At 39.2% G+C, this 20,940-nt stretch overlaps 1 protein-coding gene and 5 non-coding genes across 7 annotated transcripts; 5 read left to right on the top strand and 1 right to left on the bottom strand.

The window, feature by feature from the left end:
* The first annotated feature begins 2,094 nt into the window (after positions 1-2,094).
* Positions 2,095-11,835, top strand: dram2b (DNA-damage regulated autophagy modulator 2b). 2 transcript variants are annotated; one of them, XM_061726996.1, is made up of 8 exons: positions 2,095-2,279; positions 4,823-4,983; positions 5,471-5,538; positions 8,278-8,420; positions 8,497-8,674; positions 8,762-8,844; positions 9,398-9,490; positions 10,354-11,835. In XM_061726996.1, the coding sequence occupies exons 2-8, from the start codon at positions 4,853-4,855 to the stop codon at positions 10,480-10,482; spliced, it is 825 nt and encodes a 274-aa protein (XP_061582980.1). In that variant the 5' UTR covers positions 2,095-2,279; positions 4,823-4,852; the 3' UTR covers positions 10,483-11,835. The 2 variants fall into 2 exon arrangements, with proteins under 2 accessions (XP_061582980.1, XP_061582979.1); XM_061726995.1 differs by having other exon boundaries at positions 4,820-4,983.
* A 309-nt stretch (positions 11,836-12,144) lies between these two features.
* trnae-cuc (transfer RNA glutamic acid (anticodon CUC)) lies at positions 12,145-12,216 on the top strand. The gene has a single exon. It is a non-coding gene; the product is annotated as a tRNA-Glu (tRNA).
* A 1,619-nt stretch (positions 12,217-13,835) lies between these two features.
* trnae-cuc (transfer RNA glutamic acid (anticodon CUC)) lies at positions 13,836-13,907 on the top strand. Its single transcript has one exon. It is a non-coding gene; the product is annotated as a tRNA-Glu (tRNA).
* A 1,301-nt stretch (positions 13,908-15,208) lies between these two features.
* Positions 15,209-15,280, bottom strand: trnae-cuc (transfer RNA glutamic acid (anticodon CUC)). Its single transcript has one exon. It is a non-coding gene; the product is annotated as a tRNA-Glu (tRNA).
* Positions 15,281-16,580: 1,300 nt separating this feature from the next.
* trnae-cuc (transfer RNA glutamic acid (anticodon CUC)) lies at positions 16,581-16,652 on the top strand. Its single transcript has one exon. It is a non-coding gene; the product is annotated as a tRNA-Glu (tRNA).
* A 3,832-nt stretch (positions 16,653-20,484) lies between these two features.
* trnae-cuc (transfer RNA glutamic acid (anticodon CUC)) lies at positions 20,485-20,556 on the top strand. The gene has a single exon. It is a non-coding gene; the product is annotated as a tRNA-Glu (tRNA).
* Positions 20,557-20,940: the final 384 nt, after the last annotated feature.

Here is a 20,940-nt window from a genome sequence, read left to right as displayed (position 1 = left end):
ATGTCTGATCTGTCAGATTAGGGTAAAAAAATTACCGGTACCTTCCACAACTTTATGAGTAAGAGTTATCTGTTGCACTGAGATGAAGATTTACAAAAGTAGAAACATTATGTAGTTTTTCTGTAGTAAATCTTTCAATTGGCCGGATCTCATAACGCTGAAGGTAGAGTGAAAATTTAAGTATGAAAAAAAGAAATCACTGATCAGCACTGGTAGGTACGCAAGAGTATCAGGGCCACTGAGGAAGAAAAAAACAATTATGAAAAAAATAAACCAGAATTCTGACTTTAATCTCACAATTCTAAGATTAAACTGAGAATTACCTTTTTTTTCTTGCCCTAATTCCCTTCTATCGGTAGGAAACTTCCCAAAACTGAACTTTGGACTCATTTGGTAAATGTGTCAGTTCAAGTTCAATGTAACAGTTCAAGAACGAAATCACTCACACTGTTCTCTGGACATTTAAAACTTAGGTAAATATTTCTGTTGAACTACGCTGAGGTAAACACTTTATATTTTCTATCCCTCAGATAAAGACTGCACAATCGTCTTCATCAGAAAGTAGATCATCATCCTGTGCGTTATTGATCTGAAGTCTTTCGTCAAATATCTTTGGTGCTAATTTGCAGTAAATGCAAATGTGTTCCCTCTAAGTGAGATGTTGTATATATGTTTTTCTTTATTTTTTTTTTATTGTTGCAGCACCATTTCTCTGTACCTCTCCAAGTACGTTGTGTGCACTTGACTTGCACACAATTTCTCATGAACACAACTATTTATCCTTTATTTATCCAGAAAAGTCCCATTGAGATACAATATCTCTTCTGCCAGGGAGTCCTGGTCAAGATGGCAGCAGAAAAATAAACTCAGTTTCATATAAAAGAAAATACATACAGGACAAGTAACTTTACAAAAAAAATAAAAACATATCAAAACAAGAAACAAACAAACATAAAACATACAAGGATCAGAAAGTTAAAAAGAATTCATGACAAAGAATGACACTTGATTAAAAACAATGACATTGTTCTGTGAAAACTGATTTTAACATATGTTTGAACATGTTAAGAGAGGGTAAATATTTCAATTTGACTACACTAATAGGCTACACTAGGGACCTTTACCTTCAAGGTCGCTGCAGCTATTACACGGCTGACGACACTATGAGTAGTTTATTGTATTTTCTGACCAAAGAGATGTCTGTTGTTTAACCTCTGTAAATTATTTAATGTCCAATTAAAAGATGCAATGTTTTATGAGCGCAATTTAGACTATTCAAGAAGAAGGCTGGCCTGAACGCAGGGGCGTCAATTGGGTATGGCAAGGTATGGCAGCCGCCACACCTTGGCTTCAAGGGAAAATGTAAATGTTTGTTTTTTAAATATATTTATGGAATTACTTAATACATATAGAATAACTACAAATGCAAATCAGAACAACATGATCGATTTCACTAGTTATTATACACTGCAAAAACTCAAAATCTTAACAAGAATATTTGTCTTATTTCTAGTTAAAATGTCTAATTTTTATTAAAAAAAAATCTCAACAAGACTCAAAAACAACCATTTTCACCTGTTTTAAGTAGATTTTCACTTAAAATAAGTAGAAAAATCTGCCAGTGGAACAAGATTTTTTTGCTTGTAATGAGAAGATAAATCTTGTCCCACTGGCAGATTTTTCTACTTATTTCAAGTGAAAATTTACTTGAAACAGGTGAAAATGGTCAAATAACAAGTTATTTTTCTGGTGATGACTCTTGTTTTAAGTGTAATGAGATTTTTTGACTAAAAATTAGACATTTTAACTAGAAATAAGACAAATATTCCTGGTAAGATTTTGAGTTTTTGCAGTGAGCGAGACTGCATTTGAAAAAGTTCCAATTTTCTTGACCACACAGATAAGCTCCATAGCAGACCTCTGTGATGAGTATTTGCTGGACGTGTTGATTGATACTCTAGTTTTGCCTTGCCATACCTTAGCTTCGACTGAATTGACGCCACTGCCTGAACGCTCACTTTTGCCTACGAGGCAAAATTCAGGACAGAAGAAATCCCCGCTTATCTGTCATTTTATCCTGCGCATGCGCCGCACTCGACAGAGGGGAAGTGAGCAGTGTGTGTGAAATTTTAAAGTTTACATTTCAGCAGATATGCGTAAGCTTTCAAGCAGCATTCAGTAAAGGGAAGTCTTCTTACGCAGATGTACATACCGAAATAGGTTGCTTGTGTAGTTTTCAGCGTCGTGGGAGATAATGTTGGCTGGAGGACTCGAATAACGTGAGTGTCATTATGTTCCTGGTTACTGTACCTTATTACTGTAACTGTCAGTCAAAAAACCTCTATAGATCTAAAGTAAAATCTCCTTAAATGTTGGAACAATGTTACACTTCGCCGTCTTCATATAGGATACAAAATAAGTACTTTAAATCGTGTTTATAAACCAGCTTTTTTATTACTCCTAATTAGATAAATATATTCTGGTTTTGGGTTTTTCCTATATGTGTTATTTAGTTAAGAAGCACCTTTTGGTTGTAAAGTTACACTTTAATCTTTAGAAACTGATTGTAAATGTTTGTAGTGTTTTTTTTTTCTTTCTAATGTTTAAAGTTTCATTTCTGAGGAGAGAATGGGGAAATGAAACTTGACACGCTTTCATTGTCTTATAAAAAGTGATTCATGTTTAAAAATCTAATATTTATTTTTCCATTTTATGAAGGACTGAAACCAGGGGGTTAAATTTTCCTACGAGAATCAGTGTTTAATCAGATTTTGTTTCCCAGCAGATTATTTAATCTCATCAGGAGTTCTGATGTTTCCACGGCAGATGTTTTACAGTGTCACGGTCACATGCTGTTATTTGATGGCTGTAACTAGTTATAATGGCTCAGACCTGCTAACAAACTGTGGAAGTAGAAACCAGTGGCACGAGGTCTGGAGATAATGCTCTTATTTGGGTTGTTTGCTCAAAGAAAGCAATAAAATGAAAAAGACATTTAAAAATAATCAAAGTTTGATAGTGCAGAGAAAAGCAGAAGTCACTTGTAAAACCAGCTCAACCTGCTCAAATGTTTGGCCCAGACTTGGCCCGCTTCTGCTGTTTTCTTTGGATGTATTTGACTTGAACTGATGGTATTGTACCAAATGCAGAGGTGGACAGAGTGCTGGACCCCAGTACTTGAGTAAGAGTACAAATACTACTGGTCAAAATTTACTCCGTTAAAAGTAAAAGTAGCTCAGTCAAAATATTACTCGAGTAAGAGTAGAAAAGTACTTGCTTATAAAGGTACTTAAGTATCCAAAAGTAAATGCTTTTAAATTTACTTTAAGTAAAAGTAAGAGTAAGAGTAAGAGTAAATTTCTTATTTTCCACATCAGTAAATTACTATATTTTTTCTAAATTAATTTAAGTTGTAAAGTTTAAGTTGTAAATGTCTGTGGTTTGTCTGTGCCCTCGTTTTTTACTCAGTCGAACTCAAACATTGAGTTAAGATACGGCCAAGGATTTTGTGAAAGTCCCTGCTCCGAGTCCGGCTCATTATCAGACTCAGACGACTCAGCGGATTGTCTTTCTTCTCCTGACGCAGGCGTAGCCATTGTTGCGGCTCTGTCTTGACAAACGCAGGCTACTTTGGCGGTATCGTTTTGAGGAGGCTTGATGTATTTCCGCTTTACGTACATCCCAGTGGAGAGCGTGCACTGTGATAGGTCTCCTCCTTTGACAAAAACAGCTTGTGTTCAATAGGATTTTAGGGAAGAAGAAAAAAGAGCAGACCTGAAAGTAACGAGTACTTTTCAGCCTTCCTAGAAATTTACTCGAGTAAAAGTAAAAATATTTGTCTTGGAAATGTATTCAAGTAAGAGTAATAAGTACCAAAGAAATCTAATACTCAAGTAAAGTACAAATCCTCTGGATATGTACTTAAGTACAGTACTCAAGTAAATTTACTCTGTTACTGTCCACCACTGATCAAATGCCATCACTTGCTGCATACATGTGTAGTGATTCCTAAATGGGACAGCGGAAACAGCCTGATCTGACACAGACAACATGGACCAAAAACCCAGGTTTGGTCTACTTCATGAAGTTTGTGCCACATAGCTCGTAACTGAGACACAAAGTGGCAAAAGTAGCACAGTTTAGGCTCAAATCTGTGTCTGCTGGAGACTGGAGACCAGAAAACAGCTGGACTATGTGCTTTATTCTCAGCGTAGATCTTAAAGAGAGAGAATAATTGATTAAAAAAAAATATTTATTTTTTCTTCTAGCACTACAGGAATAATGTTTTATCTTAGGTGTCCATTTTATCCTCAACTCAGTTTTATTTATAAAGTACTTTAAAAACAGCCCAGTTGGCCAAAGTGCTGGACACAAAGAAGATTAAAATGAATAAAAACAATAGATGGAAAAAGATTGAAATAGAAGACAAATTACCAAGAAAATCAGCATCTCAAAACTGGGTATAAAAAAACAGGAGAATAAAAAGATAACCCTTAACGTAAACAAAAGTGAGTAACTCCGCCTGGAATTAAAAACTTAAGATAAAATAAGATGATGAAGTTTGTTGGTCCATCACAAGTTACAATGTAATAACACTGTTGTCTCGATGTTGATTAGAAGTTGAGGAGAATAAATACGTCCTAACTGAGGTTTTAAAAACAGGAAGAGACTTCATGATCAAATATTAATGTATTTGCAATGAAATATTCTGTATGGAAGATGATGATGATGTTGATGATGATGATGATGATGATGATGATGATGATGATGATGATGATGATGATGATGATGATGATGATGATGATGATGTTTTGGGCAGCAGTGGGAATCAGCAGCACACAGCGAGGAGATCATGTGGTGGTTCCAGCAGGGTCTCTGCTTCCTTCCTGCCGCTCTGGTCGTCTGGACGGCGGCGTCCTTCATCTTCGCTTACATCACAGCGGTGGTGCTGAGACATGTGGATCCTTTTGTGCCGTACATCAGGTCTGAGCGTGGACACACAGCTGATTGCACACATATATACACACACACACCATAATCCACTTGATCAGGAAAATCAGTGTGCACACCTGAAAAGTGTAAATAAGAAAGAAAAAGTCACAGTTCCAAATAAACTTTGAAAAAAAATAAAATAAAAATTTGACAACTGTAAAGATGCCAGATAATATTCTATCCTGGAGAATAAACGCCTTCATATTAAAAGGCTTTTGACATGAAACAGTTTATTTATGCAATAGATTCCCCTTTTTAACCTCTTGAGACACAGGTATGCATCTTCCTCTCTGTTAATGTCCCGATCGGGTCTTACTACATGTCCAGGTTTCTTCACAGACGGAGGTATAAAGACTTTAGTGAACAGTGATAGTTATTTGCAGCTTTTCAGATCTCACCTGGGTCAGTTCTTTACACTCAAAAGGCTCAACGGAGCCAGCGAGACCTTCTCTCAGGTGACGTTTGTTGTGTGTTGCAGTGACACGGGAACGATGGCCCCAGAAAGATGCGTGTTTGGGATCATGTTGGATGTATCAGCCTTTTTAGGTAACACACATGCACACATGCACACTTACACACTCGAACCCTTCGCTCTGTAGAACAGGCCGCTGTGTGTTTAGGACCATGTGATCGCAGAGGCTGGTGCTTCCATGGGACATCAATCCTGACATGACAAACGTAAAGTCCCAGTGTCGTTACTTGCACTGAAGGGTTGAAGCTTTAATCCTTCCTACTTGTACACAATATGTGAAAAGTAACATACAGAATTAGTACAAACTCGACTTTATTCAGCTGAATAAAATAGAGCAGGATGTTGATTGACAGGTATTATTTAACCTTTGACTCATTGAGTTTTTTTCCCAATATTGTTGAATGAATCAATAAATAAAAATGTTATGTTTTTCTGTGCATTCAGATTTATCTGCAGTGTTATTATGAAGATGTATCTTCTTAGTCGTGAAGATAAACACATGCTGTAGTACTCCTATGAACAAGATACTCCATTAAGCGTCCAAAAGCCCTTTAGTTTCAGTGGTTGTTGTAAATCAGAAGTGGTGGATCCACTATTACGTCCGACTTTTTCCAAGGTTAGGGATCAGGCTATGTAGTGAATGCATTCTTCTTTTTGGACTGTTTTATCATCGAGGCCCAGAACGCTGCCAGATTTGTAAAAAGACCAACGCTGGATTTTGCTCAGCTGGTGCAACGTTGATAAGGTTTTGAAGTGATGAAAACATGCGAGTCCTAAGCATTCACAATCTATTAGCTCCGCCTGTCAGCGAGCCTCCAAAGATCTGACCAATCAGAAAACACTTGAGCCACATCTGTCCATTTTTAGAAGTTTGTGAAGATTAGATTAGATTAGTTTAGATTAGATTAGATCTTTATCATCATTGTTATATAACATCCATCCATCCATTATCTATACCCGCTTTATCCTTTGCAGGGTCACGGGGGTCTGCTGGAGCCTATCGCAGCCCATTTTCAGGCGAGAGGCAGGGGTTACACATACTTGTTATATAACAACGAAATAAAAAATGCCATCAGTCAATATATAAATACTATAGTATATAAAACATTTACAGAGAACATAAAATGAAACAAATAACTGATTAAAAGCAATAAATAATTAAAAATAACCCACACATGCACATAATCCCTCAGTTACTGTTTGTTTTTGAGTAGATTGAGTTTTGTTACAGCTGGAGGATAAAAACTGTCTCTAAAACAGGTTGTTCTTGTTTTTATTGCTCTGTACCGTCTACCTGAGGGGAACGGTGCAAACAGAGAGAGTCCAGGGTGAGAAGTGGCCTTTGTGATATGTTTTGCCTTTTTAATACAGCGGTCGTTGTGCAGGTCCTCCAGTGAAGGGAGCCGATTAGTTTTTGGCTGTATTCACAACCCTTTGTAGAGCCTTCCTTTGAGTTTTTAAGTTTTGGTTTTTGAAGTTGACGTCTTGGAAGCTGCAAAAACTGGCAAACTTGAATATCTTCAAGGCCCAAAAGATACTGAAACTGGACCAGTGCATCTCTAAAAACATCCGGTCCTTATAAGGGGGCAGGGGGGGAGGGGGTTGCTACTATGCAGTGATTAAAGACGGACATAAGTGGTCTGAGGAGAGACAGTTGGTCGATGTCACATGCACTCATGAGATCCATGGATGTGCATGAGGAGTCAAATCTGCTCTTCTGCTGGGATCCCACAGAAGATCTACTGTTGAGCCTTAAAGGAAACATACGCTCCTTTTATCCCGCCATACGTTGACACAGCTTTCCTGAAGTCTTGATGAAGCATTTGTGACTTGCTTTGGTCAAAAATAACAGAGAGACTACAACTACCGTAATCCCGTTTTAACGATAAACGTAGCTTGTTAGTGGCAGCTAGTTTTCAGGAGGTGGACTGAGTCGCTTAACTTTGCTCCACCCCCCTCTTTTACAATTATTTAAGGTCAGAGTGTTGCACCTTCTAGCAACTTAAATGTTCTATCTCCTATTAAAGATGCAAAACATTACTGATGGAGTATTAACAGGGCTGGGGATCGATTCAATTGTCAAGAATCGATTTGATTCCGATTCTTAAGATTCAGAATCGATTATCAAGATTTGTTTCAATCCGATTCGATTCCGATATTGATTTGGGTTAGTGTTATTAAAACAGTTTTTTGAGCTGTTGCATGAATTATATGACTGTGTAGTTATGCAACATATTAATACTAGTATTATATTGAGATTCATCAGCAAGTATTGGCAGCTAATGATCCTGTAAGGACCAATCACCTCCCAGAATGCTGATAGAACTGCTTTCAGAAACATCGTGTGGGGCAGAATTATCAAACAGATCCAGGGCAGCAAACAGAGGACGTATGAAATTGGTTTTTATTCTTTCCCAGATTCCGTTTTTATTTTTTCCATTTTCGGTCTTTTTCGGGTTTTTAATTTTTGAGAATTTGGTTTTTAGCATATTATGCAAATGTGACCCCAAGACAGTATATAAAGTAATGAAAAATAGAAAATGTATGCAATTATAACTGAAAACGTTAATGTTTTCATACCTTTAAACATATTTAAAGGCAAAAACATCCTTTTTTGGGCATAAACACAAAAATAGCAAAAGTTGTAATGTAATGATGAAAAAAAAATCGATCTTTAGACATACAAATCGATTTTTAGGAATAAATATGAGAATCGATTTAGAATCGGAAAATCGATTTTTTTTTTCAACACAGGCCTAAGTATAAACTGTTTTTTTTTTTTTTTTTTTAAACTTCATTTGTATCGGTTGCAGGTATGGCCACGATGTACGTGCGATACAAACAGGTGGAGGGCCTGATAGGTGAGAGCGAGCTGGGGCTGCAGAGGCTGAACCGCGTCGGGCTGGTGCTCGGCTGGATCAGCTCCTTCGGCATGTGCGTGGTCGCCAACTTCCAGGTGAGCGCCGCTGGTGCGGGGCGGGTTCCCACGCCTTGAGCACCTTCAGAACTCTGCGTTGCGTGTCTCCGAGCAGAAGACCACCCTGTTCTCCATGCACCTGGTGGGAGCGGTGCTGACCTTCGGGTTCGGGGCTCTCTACATCCTGGTCCAGACGCTGGCCTCGCTCTACATGCAGCCGCACATCCACAGCAAGAACATCTACGTGGTCCGTCTCGTGATCGGAGTGTGGACGCTGACCAGCATCATCAGCAGTATCCTCAAACATGATGATGAGCAGAGTTGTAGAGTAGCTGCTTCAGTTCCTCCGAGAACAAGCTTTTCTCCTTGACAGCTGTCAGTGTTTGTATCCTCGGTCATCATGTACAGCAGCCTGCCGGGGGTGGACGTGCCTCGCAAACTCCACTGGATCCCAGGCGAGACGGTCGGTGGTCTTTTTACTAGCAGATATACAGTAACTAACTCAACTCATCCCAATCTCCGTTCCCCAGCACACCCAGAATACGAGACATAAACACCTTATTATAGGAAAACAACGTAAACTTGTGGGAACAAGTATGCGTGTTGTGTGTCGGGGACCACAGATCTGGAACGAGTTGAATGATGAGCCTTAGAAAGTCACAGTCCATCTCCATATTGAAAAGCCAGTTAAAGAAACAATTGTTAAGCTCATATACATAAATGTATAATTTGGGACCACAAAATGTTTCACGTTAAGTGTTTGTAATGTTATATTGTAATGTAAGTGGTAGTCTAGTATAAAGTGCATGTTATATTGTTAAGTGTGTATATAAGTGTAAGTGCATGTGTAAGTGCATGTATGCATTCCTGTCTTTTGCAGCTTTTGATAGCTTCTCCAGGAGACCAATTCACATGTGTGTGTGTGAATAATATTTCATCTTCATCTTTCAGAGTCAGTTCTGTAAAACCCGAGTGTGAAACATGAAAACCACCTTGCTTGTCTCTCCCCCCTTCAGGGTTACACAGCCCACATTATCAGCACCGTGTCTGAATGGTCTCTGGCCTTCTCCTTCATCAGCTTCTTCCTCACCTACATCAGAGATTTTCAGGTGACGTCTTGTCTCATCCCCCTCGAAGCTGCAGCTGCAACCGGATCCACTTTAGTTTCCACATAGATTTCTGAATTTTGGTCCAAAGTACATAAAAGAAGAGAGAATGTTTCAGATTCAGACGACTTTATTAATCCCTTGAGAAACTGACATCTCCATCTCACTCACTCAGCACTGTCATATACAAGGAGAAATAAAACACCCCAAAAACCAACACCCATATAACAGATAAAAATATAGTGCAATAAATAGAATTATATTATATATAATATAATATATATATATATATATATATATATATATATATATATATAGTATAGAAATATAGATATATATAGAATAGAAAAGAAATAAAAAAATAGAATAAAAATATATGTGCATGTAGGTGTACCGGAAACATGTATAATATAAATATAAATATTATTTCTTATTTCTCATTTCTTTTTTTATCCATATAATTTTATTTATGGAACTGCGCTTTTTTTTTTTTTTTCTATTTTTGTTTTTATTAATATCTTTATTTTAATTTTTTTTAATCTTTTTATCTTTATATGGGTGTTTGATTTCTAGGGTGTTTGATTTTTATATGACAGTACTGAGTGAGTGAGATGGAGATGTCAATTTCCCCGAGGGAACCTCCCAAAGGGATTAATAAAGTTGTCTGAATCTGAATAACATATAGGTACATATATATTTATATATAGAATATAGATTTTGATTTTATAGATTTTGTGCATAATGTTGGCATGGAAGGGCCTTCAGAAATCATACCACAAGAGCAGGTGGAAAATGAGGAAGGAAAAGTGATGTGGACTGTGTAAAAAGTCTAAAGCTTAATAATTCCTCTTTTTTTCTTTTTGTAGAAAATCACTTTGCGAGCGGAAGCAGATTTGCAGAGCAGTCATCTGTACGACTGGACACACGGCGGCGGCAGACCGCCTCATCAGGGCAAACACTCTGAAACGTCTCCGCTGCTGGCGGGATCCACGTGACACAAACTGCCTTGACGCAATATTTTACTGTTTATAATTTCTTTGAATGCTTTCGTATGAGGGGTTTATATAAGGTGCGCTGGGTGTTAAACAGTCAGAGCATCCAAACATGTTCTCCCTCCAGTCTTTCCCTATTTATCCAGCCAGGTTGTCCATCTGGGATTTCTGTCTCCAGATAAATATTTAAAGAGAGAACTTGAGTTGAGTCGCTTCCAGCCCCGGACATTAACCCCAAAGAACAAATAAATAAACGATTGGAGGAGAGATGTTGTTGTGATTTGGGTGAAACTGACCCCAAAAATCCAAATGTGATGCTTTTGCACTTTTTTCTCCAAACTTTGATAACATCTCTGCACTTTATATATTTATAGTCTCAAAAGTGTTAGCTGATATTTAACCTTCCCGTGTGATTTTACTGACATCAGGCTCATATTTAGCTGCATTTCATCACTTTTATTGATTCGCTTTATTTTGGTGTGCGAGTGTGGAAGAGGGGCGGTGCGATGAAGCAGGTTCAACATATCCAGGGTTTCTTTAGGTGATCTGGTTCAGGAGTCAGGATCACGTTATGGTCATCGGCTCGATGGGTCAACCGAGACATGAAGACAAGTTCTGTATTTTTATGTTGGATGTGAGACCGACTGTAGAACTATGCTCCGACTCTGTGAGGGCATGAGGAACTTTATTTTTGTTCAGTGATTTATTTATTTATTTTTTCTCAAAAAGACAAAAAGTTATTTCCAAATCTTTTAAAGTCAACATAAACAAGCTGTTTAGCTTTATTTTAAACTATAATGAGCTTAATTTCTGCTGAGATAAGCCTTGAAAACAACTCAATGTTGATTCTGAGACAGAAGATCTCTTGCAGCAGTTGCACCATTGTCTTTGTTTTTATAAGATATTTAATACATTTACATGTTACATGTTTTGCTGCTTAGTTGCCCCCAGATCAGTTGCTACAGAAGCAAACCTGCGTTGTGACACTGAAACCCAGAGTTGAACCTGACATTTCCTCACTAAACCACTAATCCTGCTTCATCGTACACACTCCTGCTCCATAATGATATAATCAACGCTTAAGATCTTGATAACCATGTTTTTCCTTATGTCCCTTTAATGCTGAACTTTAATTTTTGAAAACATTATTCTAACTGCATCAGCATTCAGTTACTATTTCATGGGAACCTCCAAGGCTCTCAGCAGTTCTCCTGTAGGCGCCCTCACACGTGTTCTGCTCATCTATTACCTTTTGTGTTTGCTGGCTTGTAGTCATCTGCTGTATTTCTATGCAATCATCAGACAACTTTGCAGTAAACTTTAAACTGTGGTTAAATGGCAGTGCACCTCGTTTTATTTACTGGATGGAACGATTTTTAATTGAAAATATATCTTTTACATACAATAAGGCATAGAAACCATGACAATGAACTTAATTACACAAGGCACATAGAAGATAACAAACAAAATATTGAAAATTATAATTAACATATATAATAAATGTATATATATATATATATATATATATATATATATATATATATATATATATATATATATATATATATATAATATATAATATATTATAATAAATAATAAGGGAATCGATACCAGTTAGCTGACATGGCACCCCGAATTCAAACCGGGTTTTGAGGCTCCCCCAGGTCCCTGATGGTCTAGTGGTTAGGATTCGGCGCTCTCACCGCCGCGGCCCGGGTTCGATTCCCGGTCAGGGAACTTAGTTTTTCCTGCATCTTTTGTCGGGATCAATTAAGTGTGTAACCGAGCACCAAAGTTCAGTGACTCAAAGAAGCGTCTCAGTTTTACTATTAAAGTAGTAAGATTAAACAAGGACCCAGTTTTGTGCATGAAATCCTGCGGACTTGTGAGAATTACAACTTTCTGAATAACGACCTCATGTTTAAAAATATTGGAAAAAAGGTTTGTAAAACAAACTTTGACTCCAGGAGCGTTAACTTTGGCAAACATGTTTAATAATATTATACATTAATCAAAAATATATTATAACATACTGTTATTTAAATGAAGAATTTTAACCAAACTGAAGCTGGTGAAACAGACTTTTGTTTAACTGTTTAAATTTTGAAAAGTTTGTTTTTCCACCACTTGAATATGTTAGAATAGAAAGAAAATTAACATTTTAGACAAACATTGTCCAATTAAAAAGACAGACTACACTGAAAAAAGAAGAAATGTCATTTTAACAGTCCAGTTTTTACTTTAATGTGTTCTTATATTTGCAGTGCCTGCTTAAACCATTTACATTTAAAGATTGTATCTTCAAGACAGAAACATCACTTTGTATCATTTCTATGTTGTTCCAGAAGCAGAAGAAGGTGACGTGAGCAGCATTTTCAACTAAATCATTGATCTCTGTGCTATTCCCCACATGGTTGATTTAATAGGATTCGAGGTGCTGTGTCATTCGGTTTCTTCTTGTGTACTTTCACAGACATTCTGGGGACAAATTAAAACTTGATCATGTTTTTTTTTTCCATATCAACGATAAAAATCACAAAAATCCCTTTAGATTACAAGATAAGCCAGAAAGAATTGCACTTACAGTAGTGTGCAAACGTTTCAGGCATCAACAATCTTGATTTTAATCAATTTTAATGTCCATCTATACTTATTAATCAGTGATAATAATGTTAGATGTAGAGCGATTCATCAGTTGACTGATTGTGGGCCTTTTTTTTTTATGAACAACAAAAACCTTTTGGCTGACTTCAGCACAATTTGTACACAACATAAAACACACAAATGTCAGAAAATAATGACTACAGAAAAAAAGCCGGATGTTTGTGAGAGGTTGAAGGGAATATGCCATAATTATTTCTGGCACTGTCCAGCAGGGGGCGCCAGCATTTAGTAGCCATTTCATAGGAACCTCAAAAAGGCTCTTAGCAGTTCTCCTGAGGACAAACTGTTGTTAAATGGCAGTGGACCTCGTTTTATTTACTGGAGGGAATGAGGGAGCTGAACTCTGCAGTGGTGCTGGACGTGATGATACCTGCAAGAGTAAACACTGCAAACGGTAAATACTTCTGACAAAAGTTACCACTCATTTTTGTCGTATTTGGCACGTTAAAGCAGGAAAGCTAGATTCCTGATATAGAGTAATTTTTTTTTTGTTTTTTATTGAAAATGTATCGTTTACATACAATAAGGCATTGAAACCATGACAAAGAACTTAATTACACAAGGTAGGCTATATAGAAGATAACAAACCAAATATTGAGAATTATAATAAACAGAAACCAGAAACAAATACCTGATATAGAGTTAGCAGACATTGCACCGGAATTTAAACCGGGTCACGTGGCTTCCTCACATCCCTGATGGTCTAGTGGTTAGGATTCGGCGCTCTCACCGCCGCGGCCCGGGTTCGATTCCCGGTCAGGGAACTTAGTTTTGCTGTTTCTTTGCCGGTGTCGTGCCAAAAAGTGATTGCGTGCCAGAATCTGATTTGTGGCCGCGGGAGCGCGCACAGCAGCCCTTAGATAGCGCTGAAACGTCAAATTTTCAGATTATGAAGCTCAAGAATGAGATCAAGTCATATTTAGGCAGAAACAACTTTTTATTAACTGTATTTCGCCTTCAATCCATTTTTGGCAGGTGAAAATGCCTATTTTGTGTTGTAATGGTCCTTTAAAAGAGTTAAAAGCAATCCTGTGAGCTCTAGTGTTTATTATGAAGCTCAAGAATGAGATCAAATCATATTTAGGTAGAAACAACCTTTCATTAACTGTGTTTGGCCTTCAATCAATTTTTGGCAGGTAAAAAGACGCATTTTCAGGGGAGAAATCAGATTCTGGCAGGCAATCACTTTTTGGCACGACACCGGGATCAGTAAAGTGTCTATAAAGCACCAAGTTCAGTGACCCAAAGGAACTTCTTTGTTTTTTTGTATCAAGACATATAACATGTTTTGCATTGTATAAAATACAGTTATTGAGGTGGACTCCAAGAAGAATAGCTGTTGCTCTGCTAAAACACGAGGAAGATCATTAAACAACCTGTGGTTAAATATTTTTGCCTGACTATTTCAAAAACCCATTAATTTGTGTAAGAAATATAGAAACAGCATTTTTTCTTGGTTGAATTAAAATACATCTGGAGAATTGAAAAACGCTTTAGAAAAGCGTTTAATGTCTGTGGTGTCAAAGTAAAGCCGCAGGCTGCGTTGTGACGGGATGTGTGTGTCTCAGGTGTCGGGGTGCTGGGCTGGGTCAGGGTGGTGGTGGGAGAGGGGCTGCCGGCAGAGTCCTGCCTGTACAGCACTGCCAGAAGCACTGAATAAAGCACGATAATAAGGTGTAATCATCGTAAAACACAAACCTGAAACTCTCCATGAACAGGAAATTATTTTCCAGAACATTTTTATCAAAACAAATAGACTTACAGATTGTTTTTAACCTCACAGTGATTCTGTTTTTTAGAAGGACTAAATTCTATTTTAGTTTTTGTTATTTCACTTTTTATTTACTTTGAAATGGAAAGCTGGCAGCAAAGTTCACAAGCTGAGAATCAGCTTATAATGAGGTCATTATTCAGAAAGTTGTAATTCATTTTCAAAATCTGCAGGACTTTTTTACACAAAAGGTGGGTCTGTTTCAATCATACTACTTCAACAGTAAACCAAAGAAGTTTCTTTGAGTTGAACTTGGTGTGCATTTGATCCCGACAAAGATATAGCAAAACTGAGTTCCCTGACCGGGAATCGAACCCGGGCCGCGGCGGTGAGAGCGCCGAATCCTAACCACTAGACCATCAGGGACATGGGGGTGCCAGGTGACCCCGTTTGAAATTGTGGTGCCGTGCCTGCTCATTCTTCAGGAGTTTAGCGTTCCTGCTTTAAAGGAGCTGTATGTAAGAGCAATAATAAAACGAATCATAAAATGACCACGATATGTCAACAGACATTTAAAAATCATGTTCATTTCAAATACTTATGTCACTGACAGCAGCACTCAAGCCAGGATATTCCAGTTTAAAAAGAGGAGTTGCAGCCCTCAACTGATGTTTATGTTGTCATTTTTTGTTTTGGCCTGAAGCTCCACCCTCCACCTATCTCCCAATCACGAAGTCAGTATTGTTTCTGAAGCTCCACCCTCCACCTATCTCCCAATCACGAAGTCAGTATTGTTTCGGCATCCGGGTTGCCAGCTCTGCTCTAATTATGGCAGCCATGGCAGCCTACGTTCCTGCTGCATTCTGCAGCCAACCTGGCAACCTCTGGTCGGGGGGAGGAGGGGGAGGGTACCCGCCACTCAACAATATTTTGTAAGTGACTGCAGTACCAGTTTTGGCCATTTCTTACAGACGGCTCCTTTAACATGCCAAATATGGTAAAAACCGATGTGTTCCTTTCGTCAGAAGTATTTACCGTTTACTCTTGTTTATTACAGGTATCAGCACCTCCAGCACCACTGCAGAGTCCAGCTCCCTCGTTCCCTCCAGTAAATAAAACGAGGTCCACTGCCATTTAACAACAGTTTTAAAGTTTACAGCAAAGTTGTCTGATGATTGCATAGAAATACAGCAGATGACTACAAGCCAGCAAACACAAAAGGCAATAATGTCAGATGAAGCGTTCCAAACCAAAAAGAGTGAGCCCTCTAGTGTATCTCTCCGTTGCCTTGAACAGGCTGTGTGCTGCAAAATGTGCTGCAATTGTGGGGCCGAATTTCCCGTGCTGTCCTGCGGATGTGACGTCACATGACGCTGCATGCGCGTTCTCCCCGTTCTCCCGTGCCGGCTTCACTGTTGGCTGCAGTACCCCCGACGGCCGTCGTTGCGAATGGTGGCGCTAGAGAGTCTAATTTCTTAAAAGGAGCCTCATGCTCCTTTAACTGAGACGCATTAGGCTGTTGCAGCGCATTTGGCCCTTGTCGGCCACCGTAAATAAGGCATTGAAACCATGACAAAGAACTTAATTACACAAGGTACATAGAAGATAACAAACCAAATATTGAGAATTATAATAAACAGAAACAATTAAAAAAGAAAGAAATACCTGATATAGAGTTAGCAGACATGGCACCCGAATTTAAACCGGGTCACGTGGCTTGCTCACATCCCTGATGGTCTAGTGGTTAGGATTCGGCGCTCTCACCGCCGCGGCCCGGGTTCGATTCCCGGTCAGGGAACTGCGTTTTGCTGTTTCTCACCTTGTCCCAGCTGACCTCAGGCAGAAGATTGCCACTGCTGCCAGTTCTCTTCAGGAGCATGGGAAGATTGCTGCCAACTTTGTGAAACGGACACGGTACGAGTCCAGGTGGGGCTACACCCTGTTTGGCCGGTGTCTTGGGACTGACAGACCCCAGACATTGGATGCGGTACCCTCAGGCAGCACAAGTGACAGAGGATCCGATCAGAGTTGTCTGTTGCACATCGTCATCAAGATGCTCAAAAGTCGACCACCAACCAGTCGCCTCTCCTCTCTCAGTAAAATAACAGGCGCCATAAAGGGAGGCATAAAGGATTGTTGAGAGAGTTAGAGCCGACTCCATCCTCTGCGCTCTCTCCATTCCTCTGCCCAATCTGAATGCCAGATCCATCTCCAATTTCATCTCAAGAGAAGAGAAGAAGGCCAACTACAGGGCTACAGTAACACCAACAGCAAAGCCTCACCGGACAGTACTTTCACAGGAACACCAACAGGAGCGCCAACTCTGCCAACATCTGTACCACCAGCAGATCAACCTCAGTTCAATGTTCTCACAGAAATGAACGTGTTTAATGAACGCGTTCATTTGAACTTGTTTATGCACAACACTGCAGTTAACATGATATAAATGTTAAATGTAATATCCATATAAAACAAAGAAAGTGTGCATATATCGGTATGTCTGTGTGTGCATTAATCAACAAGTGGCTGTTGGAACTGGCCATTTGTGATTAGTACAATTACATATTTACAGTTGAGGAAGAGCAGGCTCGTGACGGAGAGGAGTCAGCTGAGCAAAGCAAGGAGGAGATGGCAGATGAGGGTATCAACATGCCTTCAGATGAGGATCCTATTGATGTCGTCTGTAGGAAACACGTTATCCTCAAGCAAGCAGAACAGGTGGTGGAGGAGGATAGTCCCCCTCTGCAGGATGTGAGTGAGCCAGAGAAATCTGGATCGGGCCGGAACAGAGGAAGTAGAGGCGTTGGCCTTACTGATTCTTGAACTGGCTGACAACAGTCACCATCACCTTGTCCCAGCTGACCTCAGGCAGAAGATTGCCACTGCTGCCAGTTCTCTTCAGGAGCATGGGAAGATTGCTGCCAACTTTGTGAAACGGACACGGTACGAGTCCAGGTGGGGCTACACCCTGTTTGGCCGGTGTCTTGGGACCGACACACCCCAGACCTTGGATGCGGTACCCTCAGGCAGCACAAGTGACAGAGGATCTGATCAGATTTGTCTGTTGCACATCGTCATCAAGATGCTCAAAAGTCGACAACCAACCAGTCGCCTCTCCTCTCTCAGTAAAATAACAGCCGCCATAAAGGGAGGCATAAAGAATTGTTGAGAGAGTTAGAGCCGACTCCATCCTCTGCGCACTCTCTATTCCTCTGCCCAATCTGAATGCCAGATCCATCTCCAATTTCATCTCAAGAGAAGAGAAGAAGGACAACTACAGGGCTACAGTAACCCCAACAGCAAAGCCTCACCGGACAGTACTTTCACAGGAACAAATGCCAGCAGCACCAACTCTGCCAACATCTCTACCACCACCAGATCGACCTCAGGTGCAGTTCCAGGATGTTCATCATGTTGCTGGTAAAAGGCATGGTGACAAGCGGAAGTAAGTTGGTTAACGCTTAATTTCACCTCCTACAAAAGTGAAAATGTACAACACTTGTAGTGTGGACATACAGTAAATCATACTCATCATCACATCTATGTTTTATATTCAGGTTAGATGGTGGAGAACTGGCGCTCAGGCCCATTCAGCCTAAGCCCGCCGTGCCCACACGCATAGCGTCCAGAGTCTCTGCAGCACCCGTACTCCCGGTGGTTCCTGCACAACCACAGGCTCCCTCCATCCAATTTCAGAGGTCATCATGCAGTGAGGGTAGCAATTGCTTCGTAGCTGTACCACCGCCCAGCAGTCAGAAAAAATTTTCACCTACTGTCCAGCAACAAAGAAATCAACCACTCCTGGTTTTAACACTTCAAGAACGTCGTTGATGAGGAATTAATGAAGAGAAAAGTTGATTAGAAAGCTGCGAGAAAGAGAATGTGTCATTATGGTTTTACATTGTGAGGACAATATCAAACTATATTTAACCTGTTATTTAAAACATGTCAAAATATTCTTCCATGCAAAAAAATGTAACACAAAAAAGTGGTGTAACAGTAACACATCCATTTTTTTGTTGGAAAATTGTTGGAAAAATTAGTATTGAATAGCAGGTGCTGTAAGCTTTTTTTGACCAGCAGAGAGAGCTCTTGCTCACTCTATCCACACATTTTTCAACGTGTTAACAGGGAGCGCTGAGATCATACAGCTTTTCCACAAGGTTAAGGCACTTTGACTCTAACAAATAGGCGCTTTTAGAGTATTATCATCAAAAAATCAATAATCTACATTCAACTCTTACACACAACGTTCTATACCAATTAGAGAAACTGACTCAACCTTATTATTTATCTTATTACCTTATCTAGCAGGTATGCCTGATGCCTTGGATGCAGGGGCGCCTCCAAAAGTTTTTCATAGGGGTGGCCAGATGGGACCACTTAAATTCTTGGGGTGGACACCAAAACTAAACGCCATCATTACAGGATTGTATTCTACTGTTGTAGTATACAGGCTGAGAAGTACGGAATGCCTACTGATATACCATCCTCCTCTTTTTCCTCCTCACCAAGCCTCTGCTGCTTCCCTGTCGACTCTTTCTCTCACTCTTTCTTCATAAAAAAAGTAGAAATTTCTTTGGACTTTTCTCTTCATTTTCTGCAAATTGACATAACATATGCAAGCAGCGGGTAAAGTTAGCTACGTAACTCAGTTCCAAATGTCAATAAATAAGTCATAAGGCTTCTGTAACAGGTGCTGTAAACGGCACCATTTGGCATTTAAAAAGTCACAAATGTCATCACGCTACTCCCCCTCTTCTCTGACTAAAGTATCATTTACTTCATTTTTCATTTATTCCGATCAAACAGAAAAAACAAATAACAACAACACAATCATCAACTAAAGCATATTCCATAACCAGAAAGGAGCAGGAAGAAGAAAATCTTACTATACCTGCCCGTCCCTCAAAACAAAATTGAACAATAATAACAGATGGTCTGCACAATTACAATTACTCAGTTAACATCACAAGGCAAATAAAACAAAAAAAATCAAAGATAGATCGTCTGTCTCCATACGCATATATTATAAATCTTAACTATTTCATCGATACAGTGCTATTTTTTTCTAAACTGAAATATGTTTATACAGCCCTTTAAATCATCATGTAGTGAATTCCATAACTTAATTCCAACAACAGAAACACTGATCTGCTTTAAAGTTGTTCGGGCAAGTATATGTTTAAAATTACATTTTCTTCGACTATATTGGTCCGTGTACCTTCCGTTCATTCTATTTCCGATTTTGAAACGCAAATCGGAAAAAAGGAGGCTTTTTTCAAAATAATCTAATGAAATGTCATGAGGGTCTCTGTGCCTGCCGGTGTGGATGCTGCGGGGAGGAGTTTCATTACCTGATTATGAATGACTTGCACCTGTGTCGTCGACATCTGCACAATTAAATATCCTGATAAATTAAATAAAAAATCTGATGCACATAAAACATGTGCCCGCGCACGCACGCACACACACACATACACGCAGCCACGTTGGGGATTTAATTTAAATTACTTTAAATACAATCACATGATCTCTGCATCTCTGCATTTCTAGCCCACATATAGCGCGGTTGCGAATAATTGTTGTTGAGGTAAGACACTTGAATCGGGTCAAAGCGCTTTTTCAGGTCCCTGGTGGTCTAGTGGTTAGGATTCGGCGCTCTCACCGCCGCGGCCCGGGTTCGATTCCCGGTCAGGGAACTCAGTTTTGCATTACAGTAACTATACGAGCACCAAGTTCAGTGACTGACAAATTTAACTTGTGTTCTTGAAGTAGTACAATTAAAACACAACTCCCAATGTCGTGCATTCAATCCTGCAGACTTGTGAGAATTACAACGTTCTCAATAACGAACTCATGATAAACTGATTCTCAATTTGTGAACCTTGCTGCCAGGTTTCCATTTCAAAACAAAAATAAATGGAAATAAAAACTAATATAGAATTCAGTCCCTTTCAAAAAAACAGAATCACTGTGGGTTTAAAAATAATCTGTAAACCTATTAGTTTTGATAAAAATGTTCTGGAAAAGAAGTTCCTGTTCATGGAAAATTTCAGGTTTGGGTTTTACTATGTTTACACCTT

This window comes from Cololabis saira, chromosome 8, assembly GCF_033807715.1.
Source record: "Cololabis saira isolate AMF1-May2022 chromosome 8, fColSai1.1, whole genome shotgun sequence".
Classification (NCBI taxonomy): Eukaryota; Metazoa; Chordata; class Actinopteri; order Beloniformes; family Belonidae; genus Cololabis; species Cololabis saira.
The sequence above is the reverse complement of the archived record's forward strand: the minus strand, read 5'-3'. Positions and strand labels throughout refer to the sequence as shown.